The following is a 23,276-nucleotide window of genomic DNA, read 5'->3' on the forward strand; positions in this document are numbered from 1 at the left end:
CACTGTTACGAGAAGTCAGGGACCCCATACTTTCCATATAAACCTGCAGGAAAACCATGCCCTAAAAATTTTGAGGGCCCATCTAAAACTTTAATTTGGGAAGACTATGTTAACTCACATGCAGTAATATTAAAAAATGACTCATATGGTTTAGTAATAGACTGGGCGCCAAAGGGCTATTTAAAAAACAATTGCTCCTCTGGTGGAAGGGAATGCCTGGAGGCTACTTATTGAAAGTATGGGGTATCTCCCATTACTCCCCCTTTCATTTGTTTTAAAGGAGAAAGGGAGAGGCCAGAGACCAAATGTCCCGGTTCCTCTGTAGCTGATCTCTCGGGAAGATAAGCAGCCCAGACTTGAGTTTCTAGATGGATACAACCAGGTGCATTTCTGAGGCACAGAGGGTGTTATTTATAACCCATGATAACATTAAATGTAGTGCCTTCTTCTCCTGGTTGAGCAGGGCAACGGTCATCTGTAGCTCCAGGCATCCACAAACTATCGTTAGTGTAGATTTCTGCAGGAGCATCAATCCAGGTGAGAGGTCGAATAAGTGGAGGAAAGGGCACGTAAGCCCAATAAGAATAATTTTGTGTAGCAGGTAAATAAGTGTGAGAGGAAACTGGTGAGACAGAAAGTATAAGGAGGAGAATCATTAAATAAAACCTAGTGTAAGCGAGATTCAGTGCTGAAGGAGGAAGAGAAGAACAGAGGGATGTTATTTTCAGGCTAATAGAAATGGTGAGATTTTTTAGGTCTGTAAGGAGAAAAAGAAAGGTAATTAGAAGTGGGATTAGTTAGATGGGTCTCCTTTGCCATCAGGGAGGATTGAATCAGACCCATTGTGATTTGGTGTGCCTGCTTCTGAGTTAACAAATCCATCACCTCACGTACTTACCATTTTTTGTGGTGAAAACATTTAAAATCGATCATGTATATATGTTTAACACAGAGGTATTTTTCCCAAGGTTCGGCTGGACTTAGTTTTCCTAGGAAAACTGGATTACGTTACTTATAAGTTTAATGGATGTGAAATTGATTGAATTTTAAGAAATTATAGCAAACTATATTCAGTTGAACCTTGGGGAAATATACTTGTAGAAAGATGTTCATTTATTTACAATGCATGTCTGCTATTCCAGGACTCTCATTTTGTAAGCATACTAGAGGAGGTGAATTAGGAGCAGATTAGATCACTTGATACACATTACCTTATATATAAAGAATACATATATATGTATATGTGTGTGTGTATGTATCTATATATATATACATTTATATATATGTATTTATACTTTTTTTTTTGAGACAAAGTTTCACTCTTTCGCCCAGACTGGAGTGCAGTGGTGCAAGGTGCAATCATAGCTCACTGTAACCTTGAACTCCTGGGCTCAAGCAATCTCCCCTCCTCAGCTTCCCAGACAGCTAGGACTACAAGTGTGCATCACCGCACCTGGCTAATTTTAAAAAAAAAAGGTTTTTTTTGGCCAGGCGCGGTGGCTCACGTCTGTAATCCCAGCACTTCGGGAGGCCGAGGCGGATCACGAGGTCTGGAGTTCGAGACCATCCTGGCCAACATGGTGAAACTCCATCTCTACTAAAAATACAAAAAATGAGCCGGGTGTGGTGGCATGTGCCTGTAGTCCCAGCTACTCGGGAGGCTGAGGCAGGAGTATCGCTTGAACCTGGGAGGCCGAGGTTGCAGTGAGCCCAGATCTCACCACTGCACTCCAGCCTGGTGACAGACCGAGACTCCATCTCAAAACAAAAAAACAAAAAAAAAAACAACAAAATTTTTTTTTGTAGAGTTGGGGGGTCTCACTACATTGCCCAGACTAGTCTCTAACTCCTGGCCTCAAATGGTCCTCTCACCTCAGCCTCTCAATGCACTAGGATTACAAGTGTGAGCCACCACACTCCAAAATTTTTCAATTAACACATTTATAAATATTCTCAGAGAATGCCAATTTAACTATTACAGGGAAATCTAGTTTGCCTTATTTCCAAGTTCTCAGTGGGTTGTTCTGGAAGAAAGGAACAGAAACTACTCAAACTAGTTTAATCAATAAAAACAGAAGGTAGAGTTATTGGAATGTAGGGATATCTCATAACTCAAGAGCATTAATCCTTAAGAGTTCAAGGTTTTTTTTTTTTTTTTTTTTTAAAAAAGTAAAAAAGAACCCAAGAGCAGGAGGAGTAAGTACTGCTAGGCTTCTGAGAAACTGGAAAGGCAATCTGGAAAGGAGTCAGAATTCAAATGGTTTATTTATGTTTGACTCTCTCCTTAGTATCTCAATTTCTTTTTCTTTTTCTTTTTTTTTTTTTGAGACAGAGTCTTGCTCTGTCGTCCAGGCTGGAGTGCAGTGGCACGATCTCAGCTCACTGCAACCTCTGCCTCCCAGTTTCATGCGATTCTCCTGCCTTGGCCTCCTGCGTAGCTGGAGGCTAATGTTTGTATTTTTAGTAGAGATGGGGTTTCACCATGTTGGTCAGGCTGGTCTCGAACTCCTGACCTCAGGTGATCCGCCTGCCTCAGCCTCCCAAAGTGCTGGGATTACAGGCTTGAGCCACCACGCCCGACATCAATTTCTTAATCTTTCTGCAGATGTGCTTTCTCTGATTGGACATTCACACACATCTATCAGTGTACTTTGCCCCATAAATTCCTGAGGTCAGACTTGAATATAAACCCAAGTCTAATTTTCCAGGAGCAGGAAAATGATTGGCCGATTTGGGGCCAGAGGAACACTGCTGGTACAACTGGTGGCCAGAAAGGTAAAAGTCATGTGACTACAGTCAGCTAGGAGGAGGGCTGTAGGTTTGCAGATGCTCTAAGGGTGTGGGAAGAACCGGAGGCAAAGGTGTGTAACTTTGATATGGAAGAAAGTTCACTATTATCACAGGTAGTATCTATAATCACTAAGTTAGGTTGTTTCTACATCCAGAAAGCTGCCTGAGTCTGTTCTGTCATTCCTCTAATTCAGGGGACCCCAACGCCCCAACACAGACCTGTGGCCTGTTAGGAACTGGGCTGCACAGCAGGAGGTGAGCAGCTAGCAAGCAAGCATTACTGCCTGAGCTCTGCCTCCTGTCAGATCAAGGAAAGCATTAGATTCTCACAGGAACTCAAAACCTATTTTGAACTGCACCTGTGAGGAATCTAGATTGCACACTCCTTATGGAAATCTAATTGATGATCTTGAGGTGCAACAGTTTCATTCCGAAACCATCCTCTGCCTCATGCCCACCCCCCGAGCCCTGTGGAAAATTGTCTTTCACAGAACAGCTCCCTGGTGCCAAAAACATAGAACTGGAATCTAATCCAAATCTTCATCTCTTGCCTGAAATACTGCAAGAACTTCCTTTTTGGTGTCTTCACTTTCACTCTCCTGAAATCTGTTCTTCAACGCCACAAGGTAATAGTGTGAGGATTAACTAAAAACTTTGTCAACTTTAAAGCACTCCACAAATATAAAGTAGTAATAAGGCCATTGCAATGGTTCACACCTGTAATTCCAACACTTTGGGAGGCCAAGGTGGGAGGATCACTTGAGGCCAGGAGTTCAAGGCCAACTTGAACAGAGCGAGATGCTGTCTCAAAAATAAAAAAATAAGGCCGGGCGCGGTGGTTCACACCTGTAATCCCAGCACTTTGGGAGGCCAAGGTAGGTGGATCACCTAAGGTCAGGAGTTCGAGACCAGCCTGGCCAACATGGTGAAACCCTGTCTCTACTAAAAATACAAAAAATTAGCTGGGCGTGGTGGCAGGCGCCTGTAATCCCAGTTACTTGGGAGGCTGAGGCAGGAAGAATCTGGGAGGTGGGGTTGCAGTGAGCTGATACCACGTCCCTGCACTCCAGCCTGGGCAACACAGCAAGACTCCATCTAAAATAAATAAATAAATAAATAAAAATAAAAATAAATTGGTAAGTGGAGGGAAAATAGATCTAACCAAATGACTTGTCTTCTTAAAAACTTCAATTATTTCTTCAGTACCTAGAGACCAAAGCTCCTTACCTTTTTTTTTTTTTTTTTTTTTTGAGACGGAGTCTTGCTCTGTTGCCGAGGCTGGAGTGCAGTGGCGTGATCTCGCTCACTGCAACCTCCACCTCCCGGGTTCAAGCACTTCTCTGCCTCAACCTCCCAAAGAGCTGGGATTACAGGCATGCGCCACCACGCCCGGCTAATTTTTGTAGTTTTAGTAGAGATGGGGTTTTGCCATCTTGGCCAGGCTGGTCTTGAACTCCTGACCTCGTGATCCGCCCACCTTGGCCTCCCAAAGTTCTGGGATTACAGGCTTGAGCCACCGCGCCTGGCCTCTCCTTACATGTTTTGTTGTTGTCGCTTGTCTTTTGAGACAAGGTCTCACTCTGTAGCCCAGGCTGGAGTGCAGTGGCCCATCACAGCTCACTGCAGCCTTGACGTCCTGAACTCAAGCAGTCCTCCCACCTCAGCCTCCGGGATAGCTGAGACCACAGGCGCAAGCCACCACGCCCAGCTTATTTTTTTTTTTTTTTGAGATATGGGGTCCCACTATGTTGCCCAGGCTGGTCTCCAACTCCTGAGCTCAAGCGATCCTCCCCCACCTTGGCTTCCCAAAGTGCTGGGATTACAGGTGTGAGCCACCGTGCAGGCCTTATATGATCTTCATATCCTGAACTAAATGTAACCTTCCAGTTTCGGCACTTGCTCTGGCACTTTTCCTCCCTCGCCAGATAATACTATTCTTTAATCATGTAGTTCGTTTCCATGCCCATACTACCCTATTTGCTTATAATGTCTTCCACTTCGCCCAAGAAACCCTACTCAGCTAGCTTGTGGTGTTGTTTTGACACAGTCTCGCTCTGTCGCCCAGGCTGGAGTACAGCGGCAAGATCTCGGTTCGCTGCAACCTCCTCCTGGGTTCAAGCGATTCTCGTGCTTCAGCCTTTCGAGTAGCTAGGATTACAGGCATGTGCCACAAAACCTGGCTAATTTTTGTATTTTTTACTAAAGACGAGGTTTCACCATGTTGGCCAGGTTTATCTCCAACCCCTGACCTCAGGTGATCCGCCTGCCTTGGCCTCCTAAACTGCTGGGATTACTGGCGTGAACCACCGCGCCCGGCCCTACTCAGCCTTTAAAACCGGAATCACGGGTCAAAACTTTCTGGTAAACCACGATACGGTTTAGGTTATGAAATTCAATGCCCCCTTCCTCTGAACTCCTGCAAATCTCCAGTAAAGCACCACAGATTGACGAATATTCCAGCCATTTCCCTCTCCCGTACGCTAGCTCCATTTCCCACTTCTATCCATCTTCTCGAGCTTCCTCAGCTCCTCCACCTCCATGAGGCCTGGAAAGCACCTTGCTCCAGGAATGCGAGTAGGAGGCTCAGAGCGACCAGAAGTGCCAAAAGCTGACATTCAGATACTGCCGAAACAAACCACAAGAGCGCTAGGGCCCCCGCTAATAGTCCAGCTGCGATGGTGAGAACTCGCGGACCCGCCGGCGATGCATGCCGGAAGATGTAGTCCCGGGCCGACGCATTAACTCTTGGGAGTTGTGGTCTTCGATCTGGTAAACAGAAGACGGCAACTCGGTTAAGTCTTCCCCCACCGCCCCCTGAAATCCCTCGCCCCACCCGCGAGGGACTGGGGTAGGAGTAGGGGCGTTGCCGTGGTTGGCCTCGAACTCCTAGGCTCAGACGATACTCTCGCCTCGGCCCCCCGAGCAGCTGGGACTACACGCGTGAGCCACCGCCCACGGCATAAAGTTTGAATTAGTCCTTACGCAAAAAGGGAAGAGGGCAGTCTGTAAACTCGCGCAGGATCAAGCTCTCGAGCTCCCGTCTTCGGTTAGCGCGCAGGGCGGAAGCGGGGAGAAGGCGGATCCGGGAGGCGGGGATACGTTACGCCGACGCGGGCGTGACCCTGGGCGAGAGGTTTTGGCGGGAATTCTGAAAGCCGCTGGCGGAGCGCGCGCAGCGGCCAGAGACCGAGCCCTAAGGAGAGTGCGGCGCTTCCCGAGGCGTGCAGCTGGGAACTGCAACTCATCTGGGTTGTGCGCAGAAGGCTGGGGCAAGCGAGTAGAGAAGTGGAGCGTAAGCCAGGGGCGTTGGGGGCCGCGCGGGTCGGGCGCGTGCCACGCCCGCGGGGTGAAGTCGGAGCGCGCGGCCTGCTGGAGAGAGGAGCGCTGCGGACCGAGGTGAGTGTGTGAGGCGCAGGCTGGGCCCTCCAGAGCCGCGGCTCGTCCTCGCCCACCTGGGTCCTGGCCGGTCCAGTGCTCAGCGGCAGTTGGGGCCTCCGCGCGCAGTGTGAAACCCGGACGTGGCAGGGCGTGTCCGCGCCCGACCGACCCTCAGCTGCTGGGGCGAAAACACAAGTGGACCTCAGTCTTTAGAACTAGGGGAGAAACATTAGAGCCTTTATAGGCAACACCTATTTTATGGGTTCGAGCGAGAAGTCCGAGATCAGAGCGGTGTAGCCACAGCTGTTTAATATCACAGCCAGGGCTTCCGGATTCCTGGTCTGTCTTTCCATTACACCGTGCTTAGAAAGTACCAATCTCCGATTGCCAAAACAGTGTTTTCATCATCTAATGCGGAAAACCATTCACATGATGCCTAGAGAATGATCTGAAGTGAGGTTTGGTTTTCTTAAAACTTTTTTTTTGAGATGGAGTCTCGCTCTTCCGCCCAGGCTGGAGTGTAGTGGCGCGATCTCGGCTCACTGCAACCTCCGCCTCCCGGATTCAAGCGATTCTCCTACCTCAGCCTCCCGAGGAGCTGGGATTACAGGCCCCCACCACCACGCCGCCAGGCTGATTTTTGTATTTTTAGTAGAGACGGGGTTTCACCATGTTGGTCAGGCTGGTCTCGAACTTCTGACCTCAGGTTATCCACCTGCCTCTGCCTCCCAAAGTGCTGGGATTACAGCCGTGAGCCACAGCGCCTGGCCCCTGTTTTTTTGTTTTTTTTTTTAACTTCTAAAGCGAAATGTAATATACATGTAGAAAAATTCACATTCACAACTGTATACAACTCCGTGAATTATTACAAAATATACTGGCCGGGCGTAGTGTCTCACGTCTGTAGTCCCAGCACTTTGGGAAGTGGAGGCGGGAGGACGATTGAGCCCAAGAGTTCGAGAACAGCCTAGTCAAGATAGTGAGACCCGCATCTCTACAAATAGGAAAAATTAGCCAGGCATGGTGGCGTGCACCTGTAGGCCCAGCTATTCAGGAGGCTGAGAAGGGAGGATCTAGCCTGGGAGGTATAAGCTGCAGTGAGCTGTGATCAGGCCACTGCACTCCAACCTGGGCGATAGAGCAAGACAAAATGAATATACACCTACGTAATCACCACTTAATAGAATGGTCCTCAGAAGCCTTCCTGTGTAGTATTTAATATTTTCCCCTTTTTACAGTGGTAACTGCTATACTGGTTTCTAATGAGATGAACTAATGTTGCTTGTTTTTGAATTTTATATAAAAATACATCAGGAGTGTTGAGTGTTTCGTTGTTTCACATGCTTGCCAACACGATATTTTTCAGCCTTTTTAATTTTAACTATTCTGCTGGTTACACAGTAATGTCTCAATGTGATTTTAATTTTCCTGATTACTAATGATGTTGGACATCTGTTCATATGTTTTTGCCCATTTTGATATCTTCTGTGATGTGCTTGTTCAAATCTCTTGCCTATTTTTCTATTGAATTATCTTTTTCTTACTGATGTGAAGTTCTTTATATACTGGTTATCAGCCCTCAGTTATGTTTGTGCTAAATGTTTTCTCTACTGTGGTTTGACTTGTCACTCTCTTAGTGGTGTCCTTCGATGAATAGAAGTGCTGAATTTATTTTTTTATTATTTATTTATTTATTTATTTTTCCTTTTGAGACAGAGTTTGGCTCTTGTTGCCCAGGCTGGAGTGCAATGGCACAATCTTGGCTCACCGCAACCTCCGCCTCCTGGGTTCAAGCGATTCTCCTGCCTCAGCCTCCCGAGTAGCTGGGATTACAGGCATGTGCCACCACGCCCAGCTAATTTTGTATTTTTCTTTAGTAGAGACAGGATTTCTACATGTTGGTCAGGCTGGTCTTGAACTCCTGAACTCAGGTGATCTGCCCGCCTTGGCCTCCCAAAGTGCTGGGATTACAGACGTGAGCCACAGTGCCCAGTAGAAGTGCTGAATTTAAATGTAGTTCAGTTTTCAGTCTTTTCCTTTTTGGCTAGTGCGTTATGTATCCAGTTTCAAGAAATCTTTTTCTGTCCCAAGGTTGTGAAAATAATAAGTTTTACTTTGTTTTTGACAGATGATTGTACATATTTATGAGATACAAGATGATATTTCTTTTTTTTTTTTTTTCTTTTTTTTGAGACGGAGTCTCGCTCTGTCACCCAGGCTGGAGTGCAGTGGCGCGATCTTGGCTCACTGCAGGCTCCACCTCCTGGGTTCACGCCATTCTCCTGCCTCAGCCTCCTGAGTAGCTGGGATTATAGGCGCGTGCCACCACGCCCAGCTAATTTTTTGTATTTTTTAGTAGAGACGGGGTTTCACCATGTTAGCCAGGATGGTCTCGATCTCCTGACCTCGTGATCCGCCTACCTCAGCCTCCCAAAGTGCTGGGATTACAGGCGTGAGCCACTCCACCTGGCCCAAGATGATATTTCAATACATATATACATTGTATAATGAATGATCAAATCAGGGTAATCAGCATATCCATCAATTCAGTTAAACACTTGTCATTTCTCTTTGTGATGAGAACATTCGAAATACTCGCTTCTGGCTATTTTGAAGTATACATTACATTAGTGTTTACTGTAGTCACCCTACTGTGAAATAGAACCCTAGAACTTATTCTTCCTATCTAACTGAAACTTTGTGCCTGTTGACCAGCCTCTCTCCTTCCTGCCACCCCCTGCAACAGCTGCATTCTCCTCAGTCTCTGGTTACCACTCTTCTATTTGTTCCTTGTATGAGATGAACCTTTTTTTTTTTTTTTTTTTGAGATGCAGTCTCACTCTGTCATGAGGCTGGAGTACAGTGGCAGGATCTCGGCTCACTGCGATCTCTGTCTTCCGGGTTGAAGCCATTCACCTGCCTCAGCCTCCCGAGTAGCTGGGACTACAGGCGTGTGCCACCACACCCTGCTAATATTTGTATTTTTAGTTGGGACGGGGTTTCGCATGTTGGCCGGGATGGTCTCGATCTCCTGACCTGGTGATCCGCCCGCCTCGGCCTCCCAAAGTGCTGGGATCACAGGCATGAGCCACCGCGCCCCGCCAAGATCAACTTTTTTAGATTCTACATATGAGTGAGATCATGCAGTATTTGTCTGCAAACACATTTATAATATATAATGGGGTATATAAAAATAAGTAAAACTTGGCCCCTACACTGAAGGAATATAAAGCAGGAGAACAGAGAGGCACAATAAGAGAATGGCCTTGGCTTTTCCTAAAGTCTTTTTGTTACGACTAGCTAGATAGAAGATGGGGAGAGAGATGCACCTTATTTCTCTAGTGTTTATACTGATAAGTATTTGTATTTTTCAGTAATGGCGATGCAGATGCAGCTTGAAGCAAATGCAGATACTTCAGTGGAAGAAGAAAGCTTTGGCCCACAACCCATTTCACGGTTAGAGGTATGTGGTTAGTTGCTAATTTTGGAATTATATAGTAGATTCTTCTACCTAGTGGAAGGTATTACAACCTTTACATAAAATATAGGTTTACTACCAAGGTCAAGACCCAAATTAGACTTTTCAGAAGTGTTGTCAATAATCCTATGGAAAGGCTACAGATCATTGCTAAATATGTCTGGCAGGCCCTCTTCCTTTGTCAACAATTCTCTTCCTACTTTATCATTTTTATTTCTGAGAGTTGGACTGTCAGAAACTAAGGCCTAGGATCCCATGGTGGAATCTCTGTGCTGTTTTTGTTTGTTTGTTTGTTTGTTTTTGATGGAGTTTCGCTCTTGTTGCCCAGGCTGGAGTGCAATGGCGTGATCTCGGCTCACCGCAACCTCTGCCTCCCAGGTTCAAGCCATTCTCCTGCCTCAGCTTCCCAAGTAGCTGGAATTACAGGCATGAGCCACCACGCCCAGCTAATTTTATATTTTTAGTAGAGACAGGGTTTCTCCATGTTGGTCAGGCTAGTCTCGAACTCCTGACCTCAGGTGATCCACCCTCTTTGGCCTCCCAAAGTGCTGGGATTACAGGCATGAGCCACTGCGCCCAGGCTGTGCTGTTTTTTTGTTTGTTTTTTAAGAAATGGGTCTTAACTGTGTTGACCATGTTGATCTTGAACTCCTGGCCTCAAGCAATCCACCTGCCTTGGCGTCCCAAACTGCTAGGATTACAGGCATGAGCCACCATGCCTGGCCAAAGCATCCTGTGCTATTTGCACTAAGTATGAAAGTGCTGTTCTAGGAATTATAGTGGCCTGGACCAGTTATGCAAAGAAGACAGGGAAGCACCTTCTCTCCATTAACCTAGATTTGTGCTGTCAGCTGTCATTGGCAGAGAGAAGGGTGTGGTGGTGTTATGGTATAAGAGACAAGCTCCAATTCAGGATTCTGCACAAGAACATTAAGCACCAGAGCTGAGGCCTTACACTATTTCTGCCCATTGTATAGAGACTGCCCTGTGAGTGCAGCTGATTTGGGCTAAGTAGGAGGAAAGCAGAGAAAGACTTGATTCTTCTGTCTCTTTTTTTCATATTTCCCATCTCTGACTAATCTTCAAGACTCTAGAAGTTAGGAGTGCAAAAGGCTAATAAAAAAAAAAGACTCTAGAAGTTACTTAAATGGATTTGTGATAAACATTTGAAAGTTCAGAGTCATAACTTCTGGTGCCATGAGCATCCTTATACTCAAACATGCATATTGCTTAAATATTAATAGCAGACATGGCTTATGTTGGCAAACTAATCTCTCCCCTCTTCTAAATTCTCCCAACCCCTGAATACACCCACATTCACCTACTAACTCACGTTTTCCCAGAAGTCATGGTTTTGGTGGCTAATGAAACCAAAGCTGACTTGAATATAGGAAGAAAGAGGTGTCTTTGGGTGGTTTGTTTTGAGAAGAGGTATAAAAGTCCCTGACAAAAAGTAGTTTTCCTCACTGTTAATGTCAGTTGTTAGAGCAGAGCTTTCTGGTCATTGTTCAACAAAAAGTATTGACAGGCCAAGATAGTGCTCTTTACATTCTGAGCAGCCTTATCTATTTACCCTACCATAGTGTAAAAATACAGTTTTTTATGTGTGCTTGATGTGGAAAGTGTTGAGCAACACTGTCTTAAAGTGGTCTTGTAGGGCCCAAGGTCTCAGAGATCATTTAGGGTCACAAAAAAAGGTTGGGAGTTACTTTTTAATTCCAATTGCTAATAGGAGTTCTTTTTAATGTACATGGCATAGTGCTAGTTTAAAATTATTGATTTTGATAATGAAAAGGTTGTTAATTTGTTATTAAGTACCTCATATATAGGGCTCATTTTTCAGCTTTTGCATATAATAACAGTAGGCTCTCTGTATCTCCGGATTCTGTATCAGCAAATTCAACAAACTACGTATCAAAAATTCAATCAACTACATATCAAAAAAAAGTATACAGGAGGATGTACATAGGTTATATGCAGGTAATACGCCATTTTATATAAGGGACTTGAGCATTGTTGGATTTTGTTATCTGCTGGGGGTCTTGGAACCAACTTCCCATCTCCCCCCGCTCCCCCAGGATTTCAAGGGACAGTTGTATTACAAGTCTTCAAGCACCTCTGTGAAGTATGTAGGACACATAACATCTGTGTTAGATTAGAGAACTAAAGCTTAAATTTATCCATGGTTTTCTTCATTTGCAGCAGTGTGGCATAAATGCCAACGATGTGAAGAAATTGGAAGAAGCTGGATTCCATACTGTGGAGGCTGTTGCCTATGCGCCAAAGAAGGAGCTAATAAATATTAAGGGAATTAGTGAAGCCAAAGCTGATAAAATTCTGGTAAGTACTGCTTACTTAACCTAGGGAGGCATTAGTGGGAATAGTACAAAAGGGAATGTAGTGAAAGACTTCTTCCTTCTATCTCTTATTCTTCTGTCATCTCATTATCCTTTCCAGGGGTGACTGTTACCTGTTTCTTTTCTTCTTTTCTTTTCTTTTCTTTTTTTTTTTTTTTTGGAGACGGGTTCTCGCTCTGTCACACAGGGTGGAGTGCAGTGGTGCCATCTCAGCTCACTGCAACCTTCACCTCCCAAGCTCAAGCGATCCTCCCACCTCAGCCTCCCAAGTAGCTGGGACTACACTACAGGCACATGCCACCGTGCCGGGGTAGTCTCGAACTCCTGAGCTCAGGCGATTCACCTACCTCAGCCTCCCAAAGTGCTGGATTATAGGTGTGAGCTACTGTGCCTGGCCTATTTATTTTTCTAGCTTCATATAGTTCTTTAACATACATACTTCCCCATGGTTACATTTTGTTTTATGAACCTATTTCTTCAGTGTTTATATAGTTACACAGTTTTATTGCCTTTACCCTTGAAGTTTTATATAGTATAAAGCAGAATTTTTTTTTTTTTTTTTTTTTTTTTTTTTTTTTTTTTGAGACGGAGTCTCGCTCTGTTGCCGGGCTGGAGTGCAGTAGCGTGATCTTGGTCTACTGCACCCTCCGCCTCTCAGGTTCAAGTGATTCTCCTGCCTCAGCCTCCCGAGTAGTTGGGACTACAGGTATGTGCCACCACACCCAGCTAATTTTTGTATTTTTATTAGAGACAGAGTTTCACCATGTTGGCCAGGATGGTCTCGATCTCCTGACCTTGTGATCTGCCCACCTCAGCCTCCTAAAGTGCTGGGATTACAGGTGTGAGCCACCGCGCCCCACCGCAAATATTTATTTATAAAATTGTATTTTCACGTATCGATTACTGTTAGCATTAGATAAATTTATTGGATTACTCAAATGAATATTTGTTGAAGTGGTTGCTTAATTGGAAATAAGGGTTCTGAGTCCCTAACAGTACTTTCGTTAAAAGATTGTCATATTGACTAAGCCAGTAGGGGTCCCTAAAGTCTTTCTGTTTTCGCTTTTTGGGTATCAGTTTTTGTGAATGAAGAAATGCTGACAGGATCTTTTCTTTTTGCCTTGTGAGATCTTGGTTTCAGAAATCAAGTCACTTCTCTGTTTCTATGAACACAAAAATGCAAACCTAGAATACATGATTTGAGATGCAATATGGTATAGACTTACGTGTCTTTACTTTTCAATATTTTATGTTCCTTGTTTCTGGTCAGTAAAGATTATGATTGTATTGTTTGTTTTCCGTTTTTTTTTTGAGGCAGGGTGTCGCTGTGTAACCCAGGCTGGAGCACAATGGTGCGATTTTGGCTCTGCTCACTGCAACCTCTGCCTCCCGGGTTCAAGTGATTGTCGTGCCTCAGCCTCCCAAGTAGCTGGGATTACAGGCTCCCACCACCACACGTGGCTAATTTTTGTATTTTCAGTTGAGACGGGGTTTCACCATGTTGCCCAGGCTGGTCTCAAACTCCTGGCCTCAAGCAATCTGCCCACCTCAGCCTCCCAAAGTGCTGAAATTACAGGCACTAGCCACTGTGCCCACCTTTTTTTTTTTTTTTTTAAAGAAAAAAAAGAAAAGTCTCACTCTGTTGCCCAGGCTGGAGTGCAGTGGCATGATCAAAGCTCACTGCAGCTTCAGCTTCAAACTCCTGGGCTCAAGGAATTCTCAGCCTGCTGAGTAGCTGGGACTATAGGCACATGCCACTAGCCTGACCATTTCTACCAGTTTCGTCTTTGCTAATACATTCTCCTGTTTTTCACCAAAGGAAGTAGTCTATATTCCTTGAGCTCCCATGGCTTGTTAGTACTTCTCATATTACCCATCACATCTACTTGTACTATAGTTATTTTGTATAGTTTATCTTCCTGATTAAGTTATAAGCTCTGTGGAGGCAAGAATCAGCTCTTCTTTTTCTCCATATCCTTCAGAGTCCCTGGGACTATGTTTCATACGAAGTAAGTGTCTAGTACATGTTTGTTGCACTGAAATGACAGTGAGTATATGAATTGGCCAGGCTGGTCTCAAAATCCTGGCCTCAGGTAATCCGCCCATCTCAGTATCCCAAAGTGCTGGGATTACAGGCGTGAGCCACTGCACCTGGCCGTGCAATGAATTTTTAAATGAAATATTAAGTATATAGAAAAGTTTAGAGAATAAACTTTCATTGATTTTTCAGCTATTTGTTGATTTTTTTTTCTTCATGGGAAATTTAAAAATTATGAAAGTTTAATCTTTTTACTTTCTATGGGTCTATTTAGATTTTCTTCTTGAGTGAGTTTTGGTAGTTTATCTTTCTAAGAATTTGCTTATTTCATCTAAGTTACCTAACTTGTTGACATAGAGTTGCTCACAGGGTTTCCTTATACTACTTTTTATTTACATAAAGTCAGTAGTAATGTCCCCTCTTTCATTCTTGATTTTAGTAATTTGAGTCTTTTCTCTTTTTTTCTCGGGCAATGCAGCTAAAAGTTTGTCAATTTTGTTGATGTTTTCAAAGAACCAGCTTTTGGTTTCATTGATTTTTCTCTATTATTCTGTCCTCTACTTAATAGTTTCTACTCTAAGCTGTATTATTTCCATCTTTCTGCTTGCTTTGTTTTGTTTGCTTTTCTTTGGAAGGTTAGGTTATGATTTATCTTTTTTATTTTTAGAGGCAGAGTCTTCTTCTGTCACTTACGTTGGAGTGCAGTGGTGTGATCATAGCTCACTGCAGCCTCCAACTCCTGGCTCAAACAAACCTTCTGCCTCAGCCTCCCAGGTAACTAGGACCACAGGCACGCCCCACCATGCCCTGCTGTTTATTTTATTTTATTTTATTTTATTTTTGAGACGGAGTCTCCCTCTGTGCCCAGGCTGGAGTGCAGTGGCGTGATCTCTGCTCACTGCAACCTCTGCCTCTTGGGTTCAAGCGATTCTCCTGCCTCAGCCTCCTGAGTGGCTGGGATTACAGGCACGTGCCACCACGCGCAGCTAATTTTTAGTAGAGACAGGGTTTCACCGTGTTAGCCAGGATGGTCTTGATCTCCTGACCTCATGATCTGCCTGCCTCAGCCTCCCAAAGTGCTGGGATTACAGTCGTGAGCCACCGCGCCAGGCCTTTTTTTTTTTTTTTTTCTGATGGAGTCTCACTCTCTTGCCCAGGCTGGAGTGCAGTGGTGTGATCTCGGCTCACTGCAACCTCCGCCGCCCGGGTTCAAGCAGTTCTCCTGTTTCAGCCTCCTGAGTAGTTGGGACTACAGGCGCACGCCACCACGCCCAGCTAATTTTTGTATTTTTAGTAGAAATGGGGTTTCACCATATTGGGCAGGCTGGTCTTGAACTCCTGACTTCGTGATCTGCCCACCTCACCCTACCAAAGTGCTGGGATTCAGGCGTGAGCCACCATGCCCAGCCATGCCCTACTAATTTTTTTTTTTTTTGAGATGGAATCTCGCTGTGTCTCTCAGGCTGGAGTGCAGTGGTGCAAATTCGGCTCACTGCAACCTCCGCCTCCCAGATTCAAGTGATTCTTCCACCTCAGCCTCCCGAGTAGCTGGGACTACAGGCGTGTGCCACCACGCCCGGCTAATTTTTGTATTTTTAGTAGAGAGGAAGTTTCACCATGTTGGTCAGGCTGGGCTTGAACTCCTGACCTTGTGATCTGCCCACCTTAGCCTCCCAAAGTTCTGAGATTACAGAGGTGAGCCACCACACCCAGCCACCCTGCTAATTTTAAAACATTTTTAGAGCCAGGGTGCTGCTTTGTTACTCAGGCTGGTCTCAAACTTCTGGCTTCCAGCAGTCCTCCCACCTCAGCCTCCCAAAGTGCTGGGATTACAGGCGTGAGCCACCGCACCCAGCCTTCTTTTCTAATATAGCTGTTTATAGCTATGAATTTCTCTCTAAGCACTGCTTTTATTGGAGCCCATACGTTTTGGTATATCTTCGTTTTCATTCATTGCAAAAACATTTTCTGATTTCCGTTGTCATTTCTTCTTTGACTTGTTGCTTATTTAGGAGTGTGTTGCTTTATTTTTGCATATTTGTGAATGCACTTACTTTTCAATTTTAGAATCAACCCATAGTGCTATTATAGAACACTTATCTGTAATTACAAAATACAATGTGAATGTTCTCAGCCAGACAATATGAAAGAAAAGGTACAGCTGATAGAGGTGGGGAAGTAGCCATGGAGAGAGAAAAGATTGAAGGGCAAATGTCCTCATTTTTACAAAGTAGGAAGTTAAGGGATACAGTCTGCGGTTGATGGAGCAGGAAATGAAGGTGTACTGTATTGTCATTTTTGTCATAAATTGGGCAAAACACATATGTATGGATCTCTAATAGTTTTTTGTTTTGTTTTGTTTTGTTTTTTGAGACAGAGTCTCGCTCTGTCCCCCAGGCTGGAGTACAGTGGCGCGATCTCGGCTCACTGCAAGCTCCGCCTCTTGGGTTCACGCCTTTCTCCTGCCTCAGCCTCCCAAGTAGCTGGGACTACAGGCACCCGCCACCAAGCCCGACTAATTTTTTGTATTTTTTTAGTAGAGATGGGGTTTCAGCATGTTAGCCAGGATGGTCTCGATCTCCTGACGTTGTGATCCGCCTGCCTTGGCCTTCCAAAGTGCTGGGATTACAGGCGTGAGCCATCGCACCCGGCTGGATCTATAATAGTTTTTAAAACTATATTAATATATTAACTTGAATTGGCAATTTAAAAATTGATATTCATGGAATCTCTGAATTAGATTATCCTTTTTTGTGACTTTCTAAAGAGAAATCATCCTGGTAATTTTATTTGATATTTTCTGTTCCCATTGCGCACCTTGTTTTACTAATATTTCTTTTTTCTTTATATATATATTTTTGCCATCAAGATCACTGTGGTAAGGAATATTATTTTGTTGATTTAACATTTCTTATTTTTCCCAGGCTGAGGCAGCTAAATTAGTTCCAATGGGTTTCACCACTGCAACTGAATTCCACCAAAGGCGGTCAGAGATCATACAGATTACTACTGGCTCCAAAGAGCTTGACAAACTACTTCAAGGTGTAGTAATCCTTTATCCTGTGTTGTGAACTCTAGTTAGGAAAGCTTCCAGGTTATAAAACAAAACTGAAATATTTGTGTAGCATTTCCTTGTTAGATAATGATAAAGAGATAGAGGAAGGCCAGGTGCAGTGGCTTATGCCTGTAATCTCAGCACTTTGGGAGGCTGAGGTGGGCAGATCACCTGAGGTTGGGAGTTCGAGACCAGCCCAGCCAACATGGAGAAACCTATTAAAAATACAAAATTAGTTGGGCATGGTGGCACATGCCTGTAATCCCTGTAGGTGCACATGCCTACTCGGGAGGCAGAGGCAGGAGAATCACTTGAACCCGGAAGACGGAGGTTGCTGTGAGCCAAGATTGTGCCACTGCACTCCAGCCTGGGTGACGAGCAAAACTCTGTCTCAAAAAAAAAGAGAGATAAAGGAAGTATCCACATTGAAGAGGTAAGACTGCTGCAAGGTAGGACCTTATTTAAAAAATACTAAACTTATCTGCAAATTAAATAATTTAGTCTCCATTTAATATTGTGTTAAGAGAGTAAGCTCCTTTTGCTTAAGGAGGTAACTGTAATTATAACCTACTCTACCACAAGGTTGAAAACCTGATGACTGGTTAAAACATTCCATGTTTGAATACTACTCATTGTGTACACACTAATCTTCAGGACTTCAGGGAAAACTATAAAGCTTTTGACCTTATTATTTATTTTTCAAGACAGGGTCTCACTCTGTCACCCAGGCTGGAGTGCAGTGGCATGGTCTCAGCTCACTGCAACCTCTGCTTCCTGGGCTCAAGTGATCTTCTAGCCTCAGTCTCCCCAAGCTAGGACTATGATCATTTACCACCTGGCTAATTTTTTTTTTTTTTTTTTTTTTTTTTGAGTCAGGGCATCACTCATTATGTTGCCCAGGCTGGTCTCAAAATCCTGAGCTCAAGCCATCCTCCTGCCTCAGCCTCCCAAAGTGCTGGGATTATAGGCTTGAGCCACCTTGCCTGGCCCAATGTCAGTTTTCTTTCCCTTTTTTTTGAGACAGAGTCTCACTCTGTTACCCAGGCTGGAGTGCAGCGGCATAATCTCAGCTCACTGCAACCTCCGCCTCCTGGGTTCAAGTGATTCTCCTGCCTCAGCCTCCCAAGTAGCTAGGACTACAGGCAAGTGCCACCATGCCCAGCTAATTTTTGTATTTTTAGTAGAGATGAGGTTTCACCATGTTGGCTAGGTTGGTCTCGAACTCCTGACCTCAGATGATCTACCCGCCTCAGCCTCCCAGAGTGCTGGGCTTACAGGCGTGAGCCATCATGCCTGGCCCCCAATGTCAGTTTTCTAATATCAGTGCTATACTATCATTATGCAAGAGGTTAACACTGAAGAAGGCTAGGTGCATAGAAACTTCGTATTTTTTTTTGTTGTTGTTGGTTTGTTTGTTTTTTAAAGACAGAGTCTTGCTCTGTTGCCCAGGCTAGAATGCAGTGGCACAATCTCGGCTCACTGCAACCACTGACTCCCAGGTTTGAGCAGTTCTCCTGCCTCAGTCTCCTGAATAGCTGCAATGACAGGCACCCGCCACCGTGCCTGGCTAATTTTTGTATTTTTAGTAGAGACGGGATTTCACCGTCTTGGCCAGGCTGGTCTCAAAGTCCTGACCTCCTGATCCATCCACCTCGGCCTCCCAAAGTGCTGGGATTACAGGCGTGAGCCACTGTGCCCAGCTTTTTTTTTTTTTTTTTTTTTTTTTTTTGAGATGGGGTCTTGCTCTGTCGCCCCGGCTGGAGTGCAGTGGCATGATCTTGGCTCACTGCCACTTCTGCCCCCAGGTTCAAGCGATTCTTCTGCCTCCGCCTCCCGAGTAGCTGGGACTACAGGCATGCACCACCATGCCCAGCTAATTTTTGTATTTTTAGTAGAGACAGGGTTTCACCATATTGTGCCCAGCTTTTTTTTTTTTTTGAGGAGTCTCACTTTGTCACCCAGGCTGGAGTGCAGTGGTGTGATCTCGGCTCGCTGCAGCCTCTGCCTCCCAGGTTCAAGTGATTCTCCTGCTTCAGCCTGCTAGTAGCTGGGATTACAGTCGCCCATCACCAGTTCCAGCTAATTTTTGTATTTTTAGTAGACATGAGGTTTCACCATGTTGGCCAGGCTGGTCTCGAGCTCCTGACCTCAGGTAATCAGCCCGCCTCGGCTCCCTAAAGTGCTGGGATTACAGGTGTGAGCCACCGCACCTGGCCTTATTTGCAGCTATCTATAAATCTAATTATTTCAAAATACTTTTGGTTTATTTGTTTGTTTGTTTTGAAACAGGGTCTCACTGTGTCACCCAGGCTAGAGTGCAGTGGCACGATTTTGGCTCACTGCAACTTCTGCCTCCCAGGCTCAAGTGATCCTCTCACCTTAGCTCCTGAGTAGCTGGTACTACAGGCATCCGCCACCATGCCCGGCTAATTTTTGTAGAGACAGGGCTTCACCATGTTGCCCAGGCTGGTCTCGAACTCCTGAACTCAAGCAATCCACCCACCTAAGCTTCCTAAAATGCTGGGATTACAGGCATGAGCCACCACGGCTAGCCTCAAAATACATTTGTGAAAAATTATCGCTTGTTGGAAATTGAATTTTTAACTTACATAAACATCTTTCTGATGAGCTCCAAGAACATTTCTATGACTACAGTTTCTACATGTTTGTATTATGCTAAGAGTTATTTCTTATCACTTTTTTAGGTGGAATTGAGACTGGATCTATCACAGAAATGTTTGGAGAATTCCGAACTGGGAAGACCCAGATCTGTCATACGCTAGCTGTCACCTGCCAGGTGAGCTGTTGGGGCTATAGCTAATCAAATAAGCAAGCATTACTTCATTCCTGCTATTTGCAAGCATCTGTTAGGATGGCCATAAAAGGTACTTTCTCTGTCCTCAAGAATCTTATAGCTGTTAATAGTTAGAAGATAGACTCCTACTTCAAAATCCTTCCATGTCATAGAAACTTCCAAATCATTGATCTCCTATCAGATACGTTAATTTCAAATACTTTTCCTACCAGGCCTTTTCCTGGCTTTACTTGCTACTTTTTTTTTTTTTTTTTTTTTTGAGGCAGAATCTCGCTGTGTCGCCCAGGCTGAAGTACAGTGGTGTGATCTCAGCTCACTGCAACCTCCTCTCTGGTTCAAGTGATTCTCCTTCATCAACCTCCCGAGTACCTGGGATTACAGGTGCCCACCAGCATGCCTGGCTAATTTTTGTGTTTTTAGTAGAGAGGGGGTTTCACCATGTTGGCCAGGCTCCTCTTGAACTCCTGATCTCAAGTGATCCACCCACCTTGGCCTCCCAAGTGCTGGAATTATAGGCGTAAGCCACTGCGCCCAGCCCTCCATCTTCTTCATTAGTCTAGATTTTATGATTCATCATTAAAGTAATTCTCTTGCAGATAGCCTCAGTTTACATACCCACTTGAAGAGATGCCAACCTTAGATGAAACTCATCTATCTTCTCAGTGTCTGTACCCAAATAGCTGATTATACTGGAGAAAAATCGTATCATACAGCTGACTGACTTCACTTTAAATTCAAGATGACAGGCCAGGCACGGTGGCTCACGCCTGTAATCCCAGTACTTTGGGAGGCCGAGGCGGGCGGATCACTTGAGATCAAGAGTTCGGCTGGGCGCGGTGACTCACGCCTGTAATCCCAGCACTTTGGGAGGCCGAGGTGGGCGGATCACAAGGTCAGGAGATTGAGACCATCCTGGCTAACACAGTGAAACCCCATCTCTACTAAAAATACAAAAAATTAGTTGGGCGTGGTGGCGGCTGCCTGTAGTCCCAGCTACTTGGGAGGCTGAGGCAGGAGAATGGCGTGAACCCGGGAGGCGCAGCTTGCAGTGAGCCGAGACTGCACCACTGCACTCCAGCCTGGGCGACAGAGCGAGACTCTGTCTCAAAAAAAAAAAAAAAAAAAAAAGGAAGAAGAAAAAAAAAGATCAGGAGTTCAAGACCAGCCTGGCCAACATGGTGAAACCCTGTCTCTACTAAAAATACAAAAATTAGCTGGGCGTGTTGGCACGTGCCTGTAATCCCAGTTACTTGGGAGACTGAGGCAGGAGAATCGCTTGAACCCGGGGGGCAGAGGTTGCAGGGAGCTGAGATCGCACCATTGCATTCCAGCCTGGTCAAAGAAGCGAGACTCTGTCTCAAAAAAAAAGAATGAAAAAAGGAAAAAAATTCAAGATGACAAAACTTTAGATTAACATTCAAAACTTCTTGGCAAGTCTACTTTCTCCATTTAGGTGTACTTTCCCACTGAGTTAGACAGGCATCTCATATCTCATACTTCGTCTTCTGTTATCAGAACTTTATGCTCCTCTTCAACTCTCATTCTTAGCCAAAAACCTAACCTGCTCTTTGCATCAAATCTACATCTGTGCCCATCTTTTCTTATCTCAGGTTACAATTGAGAAAGTGTCCCTTTTCTTCTCAAAGGCCCATTCTATCAATATGATTTGGTTACCATCTCCTGCCACCTTCTCAAGGACTCTACTCCTTCCATTTTGTCTTGTACCTCTCTATGAGATTATCCTCATCAGTATACAAATATGTCTAGTGTCTCCTCCATTAGGAAAAAACCTTCCCTGGACCCCTTCAGTTTCTTTTTCCTTTACTTATGCTCCTATTGGTGGGAAGATTTGGAAATAGACACAGTGGGTTAAATAATTGCCCAATACATTGTATTTAAGTAGCAAATACTGGACTCAAACCAGACTTCAGAGATGATGTTCTTAAAACTTCATAAGAGGCCAGCATGGTGGTTCATGCCTGTAATCCCAGTACTTTGGGAAGCCAAAGTGGGAGGATTGCTTGAGACCAGGAATTTGAGACCAGCCTGGGCAACATAGTGAGACCCTGTTTCTGAGATGCCATTTCTAAAAACAAACAAAAACAAACAATTAAAAAATATTAGCCCAGCATGATGATGTGTACCTGTGGTCCTAGCTACTCAGGAGGCTGAGGTGGTAGAATCTCTTGAGCCCAAGAGGTCAAGGCGCCAGTGACTGGGATCGTGGCACTGCATGTTTTCTGCTGTATTGCTAGTGCCTAAGGCAGTGTTTGGCTCTCAGTAAACAATAAATACTTGAATGAGTGGAGATAATAGATGTCCAAAAACATGCCTGATATATAAAATGAATGTCATAGAGGAAATGGGTTAGCTGTTTAAGGAATAGAAAGGGGTAATTTCACCCTAGAGTGATCATGGAATACTTTATGGAGAAAAGATTTTGGACCAGACTTCTGAAGAATGCTAAATTTGGGAAGGAAGGAAATTAAAAGCATTTAACTGTATAGAATGGGATGAACAGAGGATGGGAAGGCATAAGTTAGAAGGAAAAGACAATAAATAAGCAAGGTCATTTAACTGGTTTAGAGTTTGTGTAGAAAAGTTGTAGGAGATGACCCTTAAAAAGATACATCAAACTGGGCATGATAGCTCACACCTGTAATCCCAGCACTTTGGGAGGCCACGGTGGGTGGATCGCTTGAGCTCAGGAGTTTGAGACCAGCCTGGGCAACATGGCAAGACCCTATCTCTACAAATAATATAAAAATTAGCCAGACGTGGTGGGCTGTGCCTGTAGTGGCAGCTACTTGGGAGGTGGAGGCGGGAGAATCGCTTGAACCCAGGAGGCCAAGGTTGCCATGAGCCAAGATTGTACCACTGCTCTCCAGCCTGGGCAACAGAGCAAGATTTTGTCTCCGTCTCAAAAAAAAAAATTAAGATCCTATTTCAGAAGGTTAAGAAGTTTAAACTTGATTTTGTGAAGAGTAAGCATTAGCTGGTCAGGAAACTAAGATAGTGACAATAAAGAGACGTAGGGAAAAGATGTTGTAAAGGGCAGCGCTTGATGACTGACAATAAAAAATACACCTCAGCCCAACAATGTATTACAGTAACTTAGTAAACCTAAAAAGTGTTTGAGAGGGGAAGACAGTTTTGTTGGAAACATGAGTACAGGTTTAGAGATGACAGGTTTGAGGTGACAAACCCCGAGTGAAAATTTCTAGCTGTATTGAGAGATGTGGAACTAAGTCACACAGAGAAGTAAAAATGGAATCTGGAAATGAAAGATCCATGAGAAAGGGAGGGAGTAGGATATAGAAGAGAAAGCTAACAAACTTTCATCTTTTCTGCAACTTCAGGCAGTG

General features: G+C 44.6%; 1 protein-coding gene and 1 long non-coding RNA gene across 6 annotated transcripts in view; one reads left to right on the forward strand and one right to left on the reverse strand.

Annotated features, from left to right (window-relative positions):
- Positions 1-3,995: 3,995 nt before the first annotated feature.
- On the reverse strand, positions 3,996-5,866 carry LOC107968600 (uncharacterized). The gene is made up of 2 exons (XR_008539542.2): positions 5,773-5,866; positions 3,996-5,556 (listed from the first exon to the last, which is right to left on the reverse strand). It is a non-coding gene; the product is annotated as an uncharacterized LOC107968600 (long non-coding RNA).
- The window catches only part of RAD51 (RAD51 recombinase), a 34,588-nt gene continuing 16,790 nt past the window's right edge, over positions 5,479-23,276 (forward strand). The window contains exons 1-5 of one of the 5 annotated variants that reach the window (XM_001144621.8): positions 5,479-6,186; positions 9,543-9,631; positions 11,849-11,986; positions 16,966-17,083; positions 19,802-19,893. In XM_001144621.8, the coding sequence (XP_001144621.1) occupies positions 9,545-9,631; positions 11,849-11,986; positions 16,966-17,083; positions 19,802-19,893 (435 nt within the window). In that variant the 5' untranslated portion in view covers positions 5,479-6,186; positions 9,543-9,544. Of the gene's footprint in view, positions 6,622-9,542; positions 9,632-11,848; positions 11,987-16,965; positions 17,084-19,801; positions 19,894-23,276 lie in introns of all 5 variants that reach the window. The other 4 variants (XM_003314621.7, XM_016927950.3, XM_054667378.2 and 1 more) reach the window with 4 other exon arrangements.

This window comes from Pan troglodytes, chromosome 16, assembly GCF_028858775.2.
Source record: "Pan troglodytes isolate AG18354 chromosome 16, NHGRI_mPanTro3-v2.0_pri, whole genome shotgun sequence".
Taxonomy (NCBI): Eukaryota; Metazoa; Chordata; class Mammalia; order Primates; family Hominidae; genus Pan; species Pan troglodytes.